The sequence below is a fragment of the Daphnia magna genome, linkage group LG2 (genome assembly GCF_020631705.1).
Source record: "Daphnia magna isolate NIES linkage group LG2, ASM2063170v1.1, whole genome shotgun sequence".
Taxonomy (NCBI): Eukaryota; Metazoa; Arthropoda; class Branchiopoda; order Diplostraca; family Daphniidae; genus Daphnia; species Daphnia magna.
The window spans coordinates 11,851,998-11,868,407 of NC_059183.1; the positions used below are offsets into that span (position 1 = coordinate 11,851,998).

General features: G+C 41.2%; 4 protein-coding genes across 4 annotated transcripts; all 4 read right to left on the minus strand.

The window, feature by feature from the left end:
• Window positions 1-641: 641 nt before the first annotated feature.
• LOC116917226 (ER degradation-enhancing alpha-mannosidase-like protein 3) lies at window positions 642-5,064 on the minus strand. Its single transcript, XM_032922625.2, has 7 exons — window positions 3,635-5,064; window positions 3,077-3,573; window positions 2,850-3,009; window positions 2,364-2,783; window positions 2,181-2,300; window positions 2,009-2,114; window positions 642-1,949 (listed from the first exon to the last, which is right to left on the minus strand). The coding sequence occupies exons 1-7, from the start codon at window positions 4,688-4,690 to the stop codon at window positions 1,108-1,110; spliced, it is 3,201 nt and encodes a 1,066-aa protein (XP_032778516.1). The 5' UTR covers window positions 4,691-5,064; the 3' UTR covers window positions 642-1,107.
• Window positions 5,065-5,200: 136 nt separating this feature from the next.
• Window positions 5,201-6,854, minus strand: LOC116917302 (N(G),N(G)-dimethylarginine dimethylaminohydrolase 1). Its single transcript, XM_032922756.2, has 6 exons — window positions 6,483-6,854; window positions 6,318-6,420; window positions 6,158-6,255; window positions 5,999-6,094; window positions 5,736-5,936; window positions 5,201-5,667 (listed from the first exon to the last, which is right to left on the minus strand). Exons 1-6 carry the CDS (start codon window positions 6,753-6,755, stop codon window positions 5,608-5,610), a joined length of 831 nt encoding a protein of 276 aa, XP_032778647.1. The 5' UTR covers window positions 6,756-6,854; the 3' UTR covers window positions 5,201-5,607.
• A 765-nt stretch (window positions 6,855-7,619) lies between these two features.
• LOC116917284 (failed axon connections) lies at window positions 7,620-13,036 on the minus strand. The gene is made up of 7 exons (XM_032922733.2): window positions 12,403-13,036; window positions 11,375-11,577; window positions 9,633-9,768; window positions 9,233-9,370; window positions 9,022-9,152; window positions 8,811-8,946; window positions 7,620-8,741 (listed from the first exon to the last, which is right to left on the minus strand). The coding sequence occupies exons 1-7, from the start codon at window positions 12,745-12,747 to the stop codon at window positions 8,655-8,657; spliced, it is 1,176 nt and encodes a 391-aa protein (XP_032778624.2). The 5' UTR covers window positions 12,748-13,036; the 3' UTR covers window positions 7,620-8,654.
• Window positions 13,037-14,572: 1,536 nt separating this feature from the next.
• LOC116917261 (glycosaminoglycan xylosylkinase-like) lies at window positions 14,573-16,404 on the minus strand. Its single transcript, XM_032922682.2, has 7 exons — window positions 16,063-16,404; window positions 15,776-15,945; window positions 15,517-15,716; window positions 15,067-15,445; window positions 14,942-14,994; window positions 14,872-14,878; window positions 14,573-14,803 (listed from the first exon to the last, which is right to left on the minus strand). The coding sequence occupies exons 1-7, from the start codon at window positions 16,402-16,404 to the stop codon at window positions 14,590-14,592; spliced, it is 1,365 nt and encodes a 454-aa protein (XP_032778573.2). The 3' UTR covers window positions 14,573-14,589.
• Between the last annotated feature and the right edge of the window lie 6 nt (window positions 16,405-16,410).

The following is a 16,410-nucleotide window of genomic DNA, read 5'->3' on the forward strand; positions in this document are numbered from 1 at the left end:
AACTATAGGTTCCACGAGAAATAAAATCAATTTTCATGATTTTCTGTTAAATTTTGAATTAAAATCATGTGTTCTTGGCCAGATCTCAAATTTAGTCAAAGATGAAAAAGTGGGAAGGCTAGGCTAAAGGCAGTTAAGTAATAGCGCGCTACAGCGCTAATTGCTCGTAAGCAGCCATTGCTACTGCACAGCAGCGCCAACTAGTTTCTCAATCTGTAAATCTGTAACCCCAAGAACCCGACGTGGCAAAAGAGTCGGGCTTATTTTGTCGGGCCTATTTTTTTTGCCCATCTTTTTGACGAAAAAGTTGGACTTAAAATATTGACTCGGAATTTGATCAAACCTAGCCTATTATAATCAAAATTGAATGCTGATTTTGGGTAAAATCTTAGTTTTCTCGTGAGTTGTGCAACTTTAGAATAAAACGGAATCATATCGGTTTCGAGTGCAATCACTTTGAATTAAAATTACTTTAAACTATAGGTTCCAGAGAAATAAAATCAATTTTCATGATTTTCTGTTAAATTTTGAATTAAAATCATGTGTTCTTGGCCAGATCTCAAATTTAGTCAAAGATGAAAAAGTGGGAAGGCTAGGCTAAAGGCAGTTAAGTAATAGCGCGCTACAGCGCTAGCGTGAAGTAACATAGTCATTCGGTGTATTTCACAAACGGCTGATTTGACGAGAAAACAAATCACTACCTCGAAATCAGCATCCAATTAAGAGTATAATGTGGGATTTTTAACCAATTCCGAGAGATGTCCATTTTTGCTGAATTTGAGAAAAATGAGAAGGGAATCATTTTCTGGGTTTGGACAAATGATTCAGTTTTATTCTATAGCAAATGAATACCAGTTATTCACATACCCAAAATTTAAAAAAGGACTAAAATATAACAAAATAACAAATGCAAAACACCAGACGAAAACTGTACATGAAGGTGTCAAGATATCTTCTATCTTGAATTGTCCCGATACACGATTTAGTGATGTGAACACTTCTTAATAAATTTATTTCTAAGTAGAAAATATTTCACTTGAAACAGTAGTCAAGCTATATCGACGATCCAGATCAAAAAAATTATATTAACGGGTCACCCACAGACTCTTACAATTCGTCCGGCGTTCGGTTAGGTTTTGGTTCGTGAACTTGATTCAAACTTGATCTATCAGCTATTTTGCTGTAGAATTGACGTAGATGTGTTGCGAATTCACCACGAATGCTCCGCATAAATTGTATTAGTTTCTCGCCTTTTTCTTTATCCCATTGCTCGTGACCAGCTAGACCACTCTGCCCGTCGGAGGGGTCACGGGCTAACCGAAGCAAAATCTTCTCTAGTTCTCCAAAGTGGTGCCTCGGCAAAATATTTTCTGGCCACAAGACACGGAAGCTAGACAAAACGTCGTCAATGGATCGTTTGGCAATACCATGATTGATATTGGCCTTATTGCTGTGGAACACCTTGACGAGAGCATTACGGATATCTTCCGATAGATCACTCAAGTCGACCGTTTTTTCTGAAGCAGCTAAAATTAATGTTGGCTGTTGCTCGTCTTGCAACTCCAAGAGAAGATGCACCGTCATCCGTAACAGCGTAATAAAGGCTCTTCGTATCTTTTTCTGCTCCTCTTCTTTTACGGATTTCTCCATCTCTTCAGCGTCCACAGTGAAACTCTCCAACTGCGCATGGTCCGTGTCGCCAGCGACAGCTTCCGTAACAATACTACCTTTTTCGTTCATTCGAATAATAAATGTTCCCTTAGCCCTTTCAACGTTATTGTCTGTTGATTTCTTAAGTTGTTCAGCTTCCTCTTTCATTCGCTCTACTACGATTCGTTTTACTTCACTGCGAAGTTTCTCGACCATGCCATCGGAAGCTAGATCGGCAGCCGTGGGGAGAATTGAAGCGACATCATCCACACGAATTTCATTCGGTGGGAAAATCTCATCTAGAGAAAAAAATTTCACAATAACTTGCGAGATCCTGAAAGATTTAGACGAATATTACCGTGATCGGGCGAGGATTCGGCAAGAGTCACTTGCATTTGCAAATCTTCTTCCAGTGCCTTCATTAATAAATCGGCATCAGAGGAGTAGAGGAAGACTAGGGGAATCTGTTGGTAAATAGCAACGAAGGAACTTTGTTTAACTGCCAGAGAAACGTTGAAAAGATCGTTTACCTTTACGTCCTCTGTGCCGTCTCCGGACATGGCAAAAAGAGGCGCTGCGTCTCCTGAACTACTGGGGGCGTTATCAACTACAATGCCACCAACAGCCCCAGCCTTCTGCAATCGACGAGCCTAAACGATACGCCGAATATTCAGTAAAAAATTCAAAATACAAAACCTTAATTTCTAATTAACCTTTTCAACAAACATGCAATCTCCTCGTTCAATTACGACAATCTTTTGTCTAAGTTCGGGTGCATTAATGGGATCCTTGCACATACGGAAAGGCTTTCCAATAGCTAAACCGGCCATCACTTTGATATCAGCTTTCAGATCAAGACCAAACTGAGCAGGACCAGCTTTAAGCACAACATCTTTAACGGTTCCACTGGACTGACGTTTTTGAAAAGATACGATTCGCGGCGGATTGTCTGGCTGCGATGAAGTACTTCGGGAAATTTCAACCATTTCCTGCATAAAGAGTAAACCTTCTTCGGCGTCTTCGCTTGTTTTGGCTTGGGAATAACTGTGAAGCAGCTGCACCCTGCCGTCTGGTAGTCCCACCACAGTGATTCCCATATCACGAAGTAACTTCATATGTTCCCCATTACCGGCCTGAGGTGTTGAAACCGCATACTTTATTTCTATTTCATGACCACACCAAAATGAAGAGGTTATTACCTGGAAATCCAGGGCTTTCAACTTTCTTTTTAAGCTTCGCCGGGTGGGGCAAACTTTATCTACCATATTTTTTAAAGGTAGTCGGATGGACTCTGACCACCTAATAGAGTCTGCAAAGCCATGGTGGCCAGGGAAAAGGTAGTGATTGCTTGGGCAAGATCTGAGTTGAAATAAAAAGAAAATGTTAGCTCAAATAACAATGGCAATGGTGAGCTCGTTCAACGAACCTTGCATGTTCGACGTCAAAATCCTCTACCGCATTACGCTCTTCCTCCTGTTCAAAACTGCGCAGGGGTACGCTGGTTAAGTTGGAAAGCCGGGCAAGACTTAGCGGTAGTAAATGAGCTTCAGTCGTAAAGACAAAGTCATCAACTTGCAGTGGAAGATCCTCTGGGTGACTGAAGAGTAGGTAAAGATACTTGAAAGTTTCAGAGAGTACGAACGAATCCATCTGGTCTTCGTGTTGGCTTGTGCGAACATCTTTTACGGCAGCATAGCCACATGGCACGCGGGCATATCGCTGAAGGCTGGACATTACCTTGGCACCAGCCTCAAGGTAATACGGATCGCCGGTGGCTCGATACAGAAAGTAGGTAGACTCAACAAATTCGGGACGAAGAGGATGCTGACCCCAATGGACTTGAAAATCTGTCGTGAAAGCTTCGGGTAAGAAGTTGTGGCGCTGCATTACCTGGTAGAGCATTTCATGCGTTTCGACAGCGGGCTATAGAATATGGAGCAGCAAATATAGCAATTATTCTTAAATAATGAATGAACGTTGTTACTTTGAGATCTCCTTTTAGGACTTGCAATCCAGGCCAAAAAGCTAACAATGCATCCATGAAATTTCGGGAATTGGTGTGAGGACGATGCATGTGCACATCAAGAAGTAGAGGACCTTGGCTGATGTATTTCATCACCGCTGTATAGTGACGATTAAAACGTTCCAAATAACGTTCATCACCCAACAAAATGTAAGCTTTTAAACAATATTCATAATAGGAATCGATGCCCGCTCCTACTCCAGAGTCCCGTCGGGTCCAGTCACCGTTGTGAATGTTGAGGACAGTGCCCATGAGGTCTGAGCTACGATGCCGGAGGGACCAAAGGGCATCCATGGCCTTGTGAGCCCTTTCTTCGAAAACTGGATCACCAGAAAGTCTTGAGAGTGCAGCAAATTCAAGGATCATTGTACCGGCACAGGCGGTACAAGTTTCCTTTGAGCTGCTAAGTTTCTGACTTCGAAGACCGTACTTGAGATTGACCTTGGAGTGGGGGATGCCAGTTGAGGTGTTGAAAGCTGGCAGCAGCCTATAGCCAAGATCAAATGCCATATTGAGGAGCTCTCCTTTGTACCAAAGCATTCGGGAATAATGCTCTTGTAGATAACCAGATAACACATGTGCTGAGAGTAGGCCTCCTAACATACGAATGTTAGTCTCAAAGACAGATACAATAATATCATGGTCAAAATGAACATCTTTCAGGATGAGCTTTGCTCCCCGTTCAAACTCATCAAAATCACCCAAGATGAAGAGGGTATCTAAAGAATCAACAAGAGTTAAAGAAAAGTTTCCCAGAGCATCATCAATGTCTCCTCGACTATGATCTGATCCTCTCCATCTACCCTGGCAACTGAGGGGCATCAGTTCGTCAGCAGGGTATGCATTGTCCATGTAGGCATTATAACCATGATAAAACATATCACGAGCTTCTTCTCTTAGCTCCTTCTTCCTCTCATTGGTCATGCACTGAACAAAGTTTGTACTCCACAATATAAAACATATGCAATTGAGCAGCAAACCCAGTCCTGCATCTTTTCCTTTCGAAAACAGACGCATTTTTATGGAAATAAAAGTTGTCTTTAAACGAACGAAACTTGCACTGAAGTACAACACAACACTGTTCAGAATTACAATTTATCCGTTACTACTGCTGACCATAGTGAAAACAGTTCGAGTTTTCTCAACAATGCAAGATATTCAAGGTCCCTCCTTTCGGCCAGCCACACACTACTACAGTACAGCCCGACACCGCAGCTTCTACGTCACCTGTCAATTGACACTCGTATACAGGGCCTTCTAGCCTGGCTACGGATTATAAATGTACACCCACAATAGATTTTTTTTTCTCTCTTTTTTTTTAACGTTCTTTTTTCTTTGTTTGTTTTGAAGCGAGACACGGTATTTTGTCAAAGAATAAACGTGTAAAAGGATATAAAATGAGTTAAAATAAGAACTAAAAAGAGAAACAAATGAAAAGCAAAGCCTCTACTCACACAAAGCGCGCGACGAGCTGAAAACACACAACAATCAACAAAAAATTTTTACAATAACAAAATGTGAATCATCTTGCGGTTGAAGTAGGTTTATTCGTACTGTAATAGAAATATATATTACTATGAGATTATTCAAAGAGCGAGGCAAGAAGAGAAATGTAAAATTTATGGAATGGAACTATTTGGAAAGATGGTCAATGGCGACCAAAGTGACTACATACAAGATTCTTTTCAGATCATACATAGATAGTAATATGTTTAACTACCTAAACCGCGGAAGCAAAATAATTTTTTAATATGAAAGGCGTTGTCGCCGTACAATAAAGCTGCTGTCTGGGTATGTTGGGGGTTGGTTTGTTGCGGCCGCTTAAATGATGGATAAATTTGGGCAGTGTTCCAGTTGCGATGCAAAGGCTGGCGGACCAAGCAAAATGAGTAACTTTTTCATTTCGTTAAACCGGATTCTTAAAGCTTTTTTTTTTAGAGATTCTTAATATGCTTGGGTTTTCGAATAAGGATGGAACAACAGGTCAAGGCCGCCTGTAAGTAAAAAACAATGTAAGTACAGATTTTGCAGACCGGCTGTGAATACTAAACGAGGTACAAACCTGTAATTTGGCTATCTTGGCTACTTCCGAAATGTCAAGTTCTAATGTGTCGCAAGCGAGTTCGTTGAAGATTTTGACTGACTCTTGGAATTCGTCGCCCGTACGATGAATTAGGGTTCCATTGATGAATAAACAATTGGCTGCGTCACGATCTGGAACACGCAGGATTTGGTATTGAAATGTTGCTTCTCTTTCCATCCTCTGAAAATGAAGAGGTATGAAATAAAACCAGATCAATAAGAGTAAAATGTGATATAGCAAACCTTTAAGACTTCTTCAGAGTCTTTTGTTTTGCTAGCACAGATGATGTCTGGACCAGCCATTGTAACTAAGTTTTTCAAGTGGAGAGCTCCACTAACCTGTAATTGGGATAAAAGGAATTAAATTTGTTCCACTTTCCTTTTACTCACATCGTATTCTACCTTCACTGGAGTGCAAGGGTACTCTGGAAAGGCTGCTGCAACTGCACGGGCTCCACTGAGGTTTGTGCGCTCAGAGATTCCAACAAAGAATTCTTTGCCTGATGGAAATATTAACAGTGAAAATATATGTAAGATATACATAAAATATAAATGTACATACCTGTGAAGAGAACATCACCTCCATCAACTGTAGCTTTCTGATCACTGATTTCAACTGTTGGTAAACCTAATTCTTTTTGGATAATAGCTTTCATTATGATAGCCTTGAACAAAAAATAAAAATTTTTGAACAATGATAACCATTTAATGCATTGATTGAAAGCACCTCTTTCTGTCTACTTGGCTGACCAGGTCTTGTTATTAACGCAGTTCCATTGACAACAACCGCTGTATCCTCCACGAAAACACAATCAGGTAGAGCTTCATCTGGGGGAAGTTCAATTACGTCTAAACCCAATCTCCTCAAAGTGCTGACATAAGCGGCATGTTGCTCTTTGGCCAGGCCGAGATTGAAGTTACTTGTAGCACCAGCATTTTTTTCAAAAGAATCTGGCAGACGACACACGATGGCATGCGTGAATCGGAAAGCGTTCGCCATAATTTTCGTGTGCCGGTATTGATTTGAGATGGATTGTTGTTATTATGGTTGCGGGTTGGGTCTGTCAAAACCCAAACAACATGGCCGCTTCTTTTAAGGCGCCATTGCCAATTTTATCAAAGCCTACATGGAGGGAAATTCGACTCAGGATTTTCGAAACAGCGTGGAGATAGATTCATAGCATGGAGAGTTGGAAACTAATCTTTGCCCTTTAAAAATGTGCGAAGCACGCAATTATCCAATTTCTTTATCTCAAATTTGTATTTGAGATCTCTTTATGACATTCAGCGCCTTTTTGCTGTGAGTGTCACAATACGTGCACAATGAGCAAATCTTACGAAACTCTAACACACACACGACAGATTTTATGCGGGTCTGCACGAACTTCAGTGGTTTCAGTTTCCTCTTTGCAACATAGTTAGAAAAGAACATGCATTTCTAGAGCATGATTCATAACCAAACAAAAAAACCTTATAGCACATCTATTCTCACACATCCTTGCCGATTAGGCAATTCTTTGGAGGTCGGGTGACTCACACGTGCCACTTAAAAAGATAGGAATTTCAGTTTGTAAAATGTATCCTCTGGGAATTATCAATAACTCCATACGAGGAAAATACTTAAATTCGCGGTGTGGAGTGTTAGATACTTGTACAATATCGTTAGAAACAAGCCAGGGATGCATGCGCAAGATTTTAATTACGCCTTCAATGAAAAATCAAGTTAGCATGACATACGATTCATCAAAGACGAAAAAAATCCTTGGAAATGGTAACTCAATAGCACACGAGTAGTGCTGGATTTAAATTATTGGTGCAATATGGTAAAGAATCGCAAAAGAACTGACAACGCAAAATGACGAGATTTTAAAGATTGGATTTTCTTTTATTTGAGTATTCTTGTCGAAGACATGGTTTTTCTCTGTAATCAATGAAGGGGAAGGGGAGACAATGACATCAAACGACAAGCCAATTGATTGATGTTTATCAGACGACTCGGCACGCGTGTTCTATCAAACGTGCGTGGCAAGAACATGAGCGGTATAGTAGATGGTGAATACAACCAGAAGCTTTATCTTAGAAGTAGGAAATAATTTTTTTTTCTTTTTTTTTTAAAGGTTAGAAATCTCCAAAAACGGGCAGGACAATTTCTGGCAATGCAAATTTTGGTCAAACACACACACGTACACACAGAGCATTGGTATTAGACACTTATCAGAAGCCCATCGAAGTTGTGCGAATAATAGGAATTCTTTAAAGGAGACAAAATTTGAAAGCATTTTCCCCCTCCCCCTTAGTCACATTCAGCTCGGGTCTCTGGTTTCAAACGGTCCAAGAAAAAAAAAATCAAAAAAGTTACCTAAATCATCACGTCTGCTAACTCGGAGAAAAAAAAAAAATAACAAGAAAACCACATGTCGACACGAATATTGATCTTTGTTGGTTTGAGTGCGTGACTTAAAACTTATTTTAAAAGAAAAAAATAAAGAAAAAAAATGAGACTATTGTTTTACAGACGCTAAACGAAGAGAAAAAAAGAATCCTTCAGAAGATTTTGGTAATGAAGAGAATGAAGGGCAGCAGGAGAGCGGGGAGTCAATGGGAAAACCATTAAATTAGTTAACCAACGTCACATCTAAAACAAAACGTGGCTTGAATACAACGAACGTCCCCTTATCTTTCACTTTCGTTTACATTAGTTCCTTTTTTAATGGAAGATTTTAATTCTAATACGAAAAAAGTCCGTGATATAAAAAACAAAAAGGAAAAGAATTAAAATGGTGGGATGAAAAAGAGTAGCTAAAAATGAAAAACGGATAATGCGTCCCCCTTGACCGCTCGGCAAAAGGAATAAACGGATGTTTATCATCTGGATAAAAAATTGCGTCTTTTAGACTTTTCACTTGGTTTCCTTCGGCTTCTCATCCGTTTCCGTCGCCGTCGCCTTTTCGTCAGCCTCCTTTTCTTTCTCCTTCTCATCTTCAACCTGATATTCGCAAGAATAAAACAATTATGAATAATGCAGTCCTACTAGAATTGTTAATATTCAACGAACCTTCTCCTTGTCTTCCTCTTTCTTGTCCTCTTCCTTCTGTTCGATCTTCTCGGGTTCCTTCTCTTCTATGACAGGCTTGGGGATGTGTGTGTTCATATCCAACGTATCGCACATCTCTTGCCAGTCGGGGTAATATCTGAGGGGGGAAAAAGAAACAAGTCAGCACAATGGTCTAAAACCACATGTCAAAATGCTGTTAAGAGCTGCTTACTTCTCCTTGATCTTTTCGAAGTGTTGGACAAGGTTCTTGCCTTCTTCCAAGATCCAGTCTCGTAAAGGATGAGCAATTTCCTTGTCAACGACGACTAATTGAGCGACGTTGGCGAAAACCACGACGTCAAGCTTAATAAGAAAGAGGAAAATGCCGTTTTACTTACAACTCTGTTCCACCCATTTAGAAAAGAGTGAAATGCGTTTCTTACCGTGGTAGGCTCGTCGCCAAAGAAGAAAGTTTTATCACCAAGCATATCAGCCAGCACCTTTAGGTCGTCTTTTCCCATCTTTATGATCTCTTCCGGCGAGTGGACACCGATACCAGTGGCACGGACTTTCTTCATACCCTGTGTGCAGCACGCAACGCGAGAGAAAGTAATTAAGAAATGGTCATTAAACAGTGGAAACGACTACAAAGACAATACACGCAATCCTGGTGAGCAGAAAGCGTGAAGCGACAAGAGAAACCCCCAAGCGGAATTTTACTTGACTGCCCCCAAAAAAAAACAACAAACAAATTTCTCTTGAAAGGAAATATATATATATATATATTCTTCCTCGAGACGCGGTCACACGCACCCACAGAATTGAGAGCAAACGGTATCTTACCCGACGTCTGAAGGAGAAACGGTAGTAGAACTTCAACAAGCCCATGGGCAATTTCGATCCAACCATATGCTGCAGGTCAATCTTATACCCTTGAAGCATGGCATCCGGATTCTTGGTGCGCCACCAAACATCAATCCTATAATCGATAAAATAAAATTTTCCATACAGTTATTGGAGAACACATGTCGAGCAACGGCGTCATTTTATGTGCATTCGTTTGCTTACAGCCCCCGGAAGCCCAAGTCTCTTATAACTATTTCATCAGACCTTGGTATCCTAATCCGATCGTATACGATCCACTAACTGAAATGTAATGGATGCCTGAAAACAAAAAGATCCTTATTCTTAGAATGGACGATCAACCTCTGTTCGATTACATCTCAAATACCAAATTCTCGTGACCGGGAGAAAAGCAACAAAATAGACAAAAAAAATGGTCATATTGAAACAAGTGTGGGGACTGACCAAATCATCGCTGGTTTTAGTTTCTATTGGATGACCGTTAACAAGGCACATCCGCATTATCGGCCCCATTCGACACCAGCAGAATTACAATACAATCAACCAGAGTACAACCGCCCTCAGGACTCTACTAGCTGCCGTTGGAAACAAAAATAAAAGCCAACGGGAACGAGAACTTAGCGTTGGCACTTGAGTTTCCGACCATCATTTCCTTCCTTCTTTTAACAGGATCGTGCGCACAGAAAAAAATTATCCCTAAATACATTGGCCCGGATCAGAAAGAACGGCTTCAAAAAAGGAAAAAAAAAAGACGCCCAACAGCGTCGCGACGCCATAGCGACCCAAAACCCCTCTGTTGCCACTCTTATGTATCATAGGCAAAAAAAAAGTTAATAAAGAATGAGGGGGTAGCAGAGGCAGTGAAGAAGGGGGAGGGGGGCCAGACAGAATGAATGGGTGAAAGAGCAAATGGTAAAAAGGGAGGTGAGAGGAACTGAAGAGAACGAGACAGACGGAATTGAATTGGTGGGTAGACCGATCAATACTACCCTCCCCTCTTCACCGGGTAGATCGAAACTCCCTACCCTTCCCTACACTCGGTCCAAGTGGTAGACGTGCTAGGGTGGAGATATATGCACACCCGTTCGGGAAACTTCATCGTGTTCAGTACCCAGGGGTGCGTAAGGGTGAGAGATATTATTCCCGTCTTTCGAACTCGAGTACAGACTTGGTAAACTTGGGCAACAACAGCCACGCAGTGCCGTTACAACCTGGCCCACATTATCGACCCACGCGCAGCCCAGCGAAGGGCAATGAAATTAGACTTGATTAACTGTGGAGTTTAAAAAAGACTTGGGGGAATAAGTACACATCTAGAAGCTAATTCTCACGGATTGTTGGACGTTTTTAAAACCCAAATCTCACGCGTCCGTTGCATTTGCGGTGGTGACGGACGGCTGATACGACACCCAAACAAGAAACCACCAACAACAACAAAAACCAAACGCAAAAAATTCCCAGTGCAAAACACAATATCCTGCTATGCACACCAAAGTTCCTTATCAGAAAATTTAGCTCTTAAATGTCACGTCAATGCCATACTATAATTCGACACTACAGATTGTCAAATTAAAGTAAATGAACCGGATAATAAACCATGTTCCACCAACCCCACCCTAAAAATAAACAAGCCTTCAACCCAATCAAGCTGTTTACACAACTTGCTAGTTTTGGGGATTTAACGTCAGGGGCGTTGTTGAAAAAAAAAATCAATAACTTACCAATGGTAATGATTTTCGAGCATTGTGATTGTAGCATGTACAACGTTACGTTGTTCTGAAGTCAAATGAGCGTCCATATCAGTATTGAAGCTGCCACCAAGTTCCTTGATTATGACGGCACTATCGGCGATCTCAACACCGTTGAATTCCACGAACGGCAGCTGGCCCTTGGTCGAGCGGAACTTCATCTTGTGGTCCACATTCTGCAAGCGAGCGTATTTAAGGTGCAAAAATAAACAATTATTTTCAACGACCAGAATAGTTTTAACACAAAAAAAAGGCTTTTAAGGGAGAATTCAGCAGCGTGGAAAATGGACGACAGTAATCCGATTCGACTGGAACACGTCCACCATTCCCCTTCGTGAATCATCCAGCTCTTCAGAAAACAGCTGTGTACAGCCTCCTCTCACCCATACAAGAATTTTTAATACATTTTAAGATAGGGAAACTCGAAACCCGTCATCTCTAGTTGAAAGCTATTTACGGCGTCTGTCAAGCCAGGTGCATAATTTTACACGACACGCCATTTTTTCAAAAAAAAAAAAAACAGTTTTCTTCTGCAGATTCCCACCAAAACCACATCTTTTACCTAGTGACCTTCTAACCTTTAAAAACCTTCTAACCTCCCCCGCACGCCGCCATTTGTACAAACCCCCGTGGCCATTCCCTCACACTAACCCCTCGCGCGCCATATCTCCCTGAAAGCTTCAGGGCTTGAAAAATAAGAGGGGGAGAAAATGTGAGGGTTTCAGGCTATTTCGTTACAACTAGGTCCCAAGCTTACTAAAAATCGAAGGTCACCTTCTAAAAAAAAAGAAGCATCAGTGTCTTTGAACACGTTTAAGGAAACAAAAAAAATCACAGGTCGATCAAACAAGAATATCTTTCGAGTATACACGCGCGTGTGTGCGGATTCACTGGACTGTGACCAAAGTAACTGTCGGTGGTGAGGACTCCATGAGCCTCAGACACAAGTTGGTCACATAGTAACGGACAAACAGATAAAATGAGACCTTTTTTTTACATACCTCGTACTTGATACCAGCCATGCGGAGCCATGTTTCGACTTTAAGACAGAACGGCGATGGAGACGGGATGTTTTTCGTGCGGGAGAACTGGTAGAGATAGACTACATTATTTTCAAAGTCGACTTTATGGGCGGCCGGTTTCAGTGGCTTTGAAGAAGCCGGGGCGCTCGGCGTCGCTTCCTTGACGGCGTCGGTCGTGGCTTCGACCTGTTGCGTCTTTCCGTTATCAATGTTGGCCTCCGTGTTCTTGGCCTGTTCTTCGATTAGGTGTTTCTCTTCCACCTCTTTGTTATTAACCTGCTGGTCTTCAACCGGAGCAACGGTGGTTTTCTCGTCGTTCGACATCTTTCCTGCTTCCTAGCGGGCTGGTGTGTGAAGGGTGGGGGGACGAGGGGAAGTAGACAAGGGTGGATGGCTTCCGAACAGGAGAACTATTTGATACAAAATGTTTCACAAAACAGCACACCGGTCAAAAATTGTTTGATGAAATTTCGAATTTAAAGGACAAAACGATTAAACTGTCAAAATTAAAATGACAAAAATATTTTTAATGAGACAAAAAATTCTGCGAGACAAGGGAAGAGAGCAAGAGTGGAGGGGACGCGCTCTTGTGCCCTGACCAAACGTGAATGCTCTGTCGAAAAGTTGGGGAGAAGCCGTTTGGGAGAGCGTCTAATGCGGACAGCGCATCCAAGCGGCAGACAGTGACAACTAATTTTTATTGGGAGGAGGTGGGTATTTTGGGGGAGTTTGAGGGTTTTGTTCGAAACTTGTATATAGTACAGTCATTTTCCCCTCACTGCTTCTTCCAACATCGTCTTTTTTGCCTTTTTCTAGTCGAAATGCCGGAATTTTTGTTTATCCAAACTCTTTTTTTTTTCTTTTTCTTAGTCTGTTGTTTCCAGCGTATTAGTGTCTGTATAACTGTTACGGAACTTGTTTTTCTTGGCGGAAATCGCTTGCGTCGAAAGATGGGCTAAATCGATTCGATGATGAACCGATTAGGAAATACATTTCCAATCATAAGTATTCAAAGCAGAAGGGGATGGATTTGACGAACAATTAAACTAAAAATGAGGAAAATACGCAGATATCATTCAAGGGCGCCATAATCTTTGGTCTCTTTTTTCTAACCCTGCCTTCTCTTCTTTAGGAAAGATGCAAATGCGCCAAATCTGATATGGAAAGGAAAGGGGGAGATATCAAAAAGCAAAAAATCTCTCTCTTTCCCCTTTTTTTACAAAATAAAATAAGAGTTTACTCTTTGGGGGTGGTTTTGTACAAAGAAAGGAGTTTTTCGGCAGGGAGGGGTGAATAGATAACGTGCCATGTGTGTAACTGTACAGTGTACTGTACACACACATACTCTTTCCCCCTCTCCCCATTTGCTTTCTCCTTGAACGAAGGAAGAGAACTTGAAATCCACCCCCACCCATTTTTTTTATTTCCCGATTGTTCCGTATTCTGTGACTCTTTTTCTCCTTCCTGGAAATGACTCGTTGTAGCTCGCGCCCCCCCCCCACACCAGTCAATTAGTCATCCAATATCTTGGTATTTCATTCGTAAGCATTCCATCCATACTCTGTAGGAAATGCTGGTGATAGCTCGTCATGTTTCCAGTGTGTGTATATTTCCTTTTACTGCGTTAGTTCGCGAAAAAAAAACCGGCGCCGATCACACGCAGTTGCTTGTATATATGTACAGTTGCACATTCCTTTGACGTCCGGTATATGTATACAGACACATGTACCATCTCTTCACTTCCCAGAGATTTTTTTTTTCTTTTTCCGCATTTCCTACTTTTTTCTTTCTGAGTTGAAACGTACATAGCGTACGCACGGTAAACTATTTTTAGGCAACGCTGGACCACGCCCACTTGCATGAGAGCCGAACGCACTCGTGCTCGAAAATAAATGAAAAAGAAAAAACTCCATCGAACAAAATTACAATAGCCATTGCGACAACAGCATGAGTATGGCTATGGTGCTATTTTATGTTTTATTACAAAGGGATTGATAGATAAACCTTTTGTTTCATTCGAATTCGGGAAAAATCCAATTCAAATATAGAGGAGCGTTATAAATTGCACTACTGATTGACACACTCGTGCTGCAAGAGAGCGTCAAAAGTGTGCGACTAGAGCGAAATGATAACGGACATGAAAAAAAGATGAATATTTGGCGTTTTTTAATAAGGTACTAAGATATCATCCCATGATTTCATTTTGGCACACAGTTCGATGGTTTGAATGACTTTTCCCAGTCTTCGATTTATCGCTTGTACGTGCTCATTCGTGAGCAGAGGTCCGATCAGCGAGTCCTTGAGCGTCAATTCCTCAATTAAAGTGCCCAAAGGACCACTTTCCAGCATTTCCAGTCTGTTGTACGTTGATTTCCGTATCCTGAACATAAATATCCATTTATCACTGTTGAACAAACTTTTATACAAACCTGGGTGCCGTCGACTTACACACAACCTATACAATGAAGATATATTACTTTATAAGTCAACAATAATTTAAAACAATCGAGCAACATACATTGATAAAGCGGAGCTAGAATGTCGATGTAATCTAAATCCGGTCGCCCAAAGCTTAAAAAAAAAATCACAAAATGGGTCAATCGAAAGTATGTCGTCATCATGGAAGTTATCTAAATTTATCACCTTTTGCCGTTGTCCAGCAAAAGGACTGCCGCTTCAGAGGAGCCATCTATTATTTCATAGTGATGTCGATCGCCGTTACTGATGAGGAAGTCGAATACGGCTGCATCGATTAAATCCAAAAGCCGGCGTTTGGCTGGATCTATACCAAAAATTCGATTTTGCTTTTGCAAACTTGTACAGAATTTATCATCGGTCTCCCATTGCGCACGAACATTCTTTTTGTAAGTTCGTTGCCATGGACTACGGTTAGATTTCAACTTGGCACTGCTTGGCAGCCAAAGGATGATAGCGGCCTCTACGAGATCACCTTCACCGGCACAAACGCTCAATTCCGGTTTGCAATATCTACAAACGCCATAAAAACAAGCGTGGCTTTGGTCTGTGTAAGGAAATGTTCAACTATCTCATAACTAGATGTAAATAGTTATAATTTTAATTTTTTTTTTTTACTATTCCTGAAGAAGGTGGCCGCGAGGTCATTATCAGCGTTCGCCAAAATATCTGACGTCAGGTTAATCATCCTACCAACAGCAACTGGTGTCCGCCTCAAGTCCAGTAATAAACTGAGGTAGAAGCCAATTATCTCTCCGTTGTGTCTGTCAGCTCCTGAATAAACGTCAGGTCCATCTATCCTATGTTCGCGATCATACCTAATCATAGTTTTAAATATATATGTGTGACATTGTGTAAGCTTGAAATTTCCATATACCATTGGGGTTTGAGGAGTGCCTTTTGTCCTCCTTCAAGTGTGAGCATGACTTTCAGTTGTGTTCCAACATGAGGTAGGGATGCTCTTATGACTGGAGCTGTCTGTAAATACTTTATCACATCCCCCAGTTCTGGAGTAAAGGAGGGTATCAGCGAAGAAGGTGACACCCACTGTAAGTGAACAAATAGGTATAACAAGTTTGCATGACATTTAAACATATCAATCACTATGTTACTTTGGGATTAAAACTACTTAACAAATATCAACAATTGCAAAAAAAACATTACCTTTGCAGAACGGTTGAGGATATCTACAGCCTTCTCTCCACGTAACTTCAACTCTCTTTTGAGTTTGTTCATAACACTTGTCAATGACCTGCTGCTTAAATTATGAACATGTTTTGTGCTTGAGTTGAACATAGCTTTTAAGTAATTGAGATTTAAGCCTGAATTTGTTGAATTTATTGGAACCTCCTCCTCTTGGGAGATAACTGGCCGAGTGATCAATTCATAGTGGTAACCGCTTTGTCCACCCGTCCACAAGAGAAAAACCAAATAAATGTTACAAAGAACTGCCACAGCTAAAGCAGTGACTAGGCCGACAGAAACGCGGAAAGTTCTGGAGAGCATATTTAC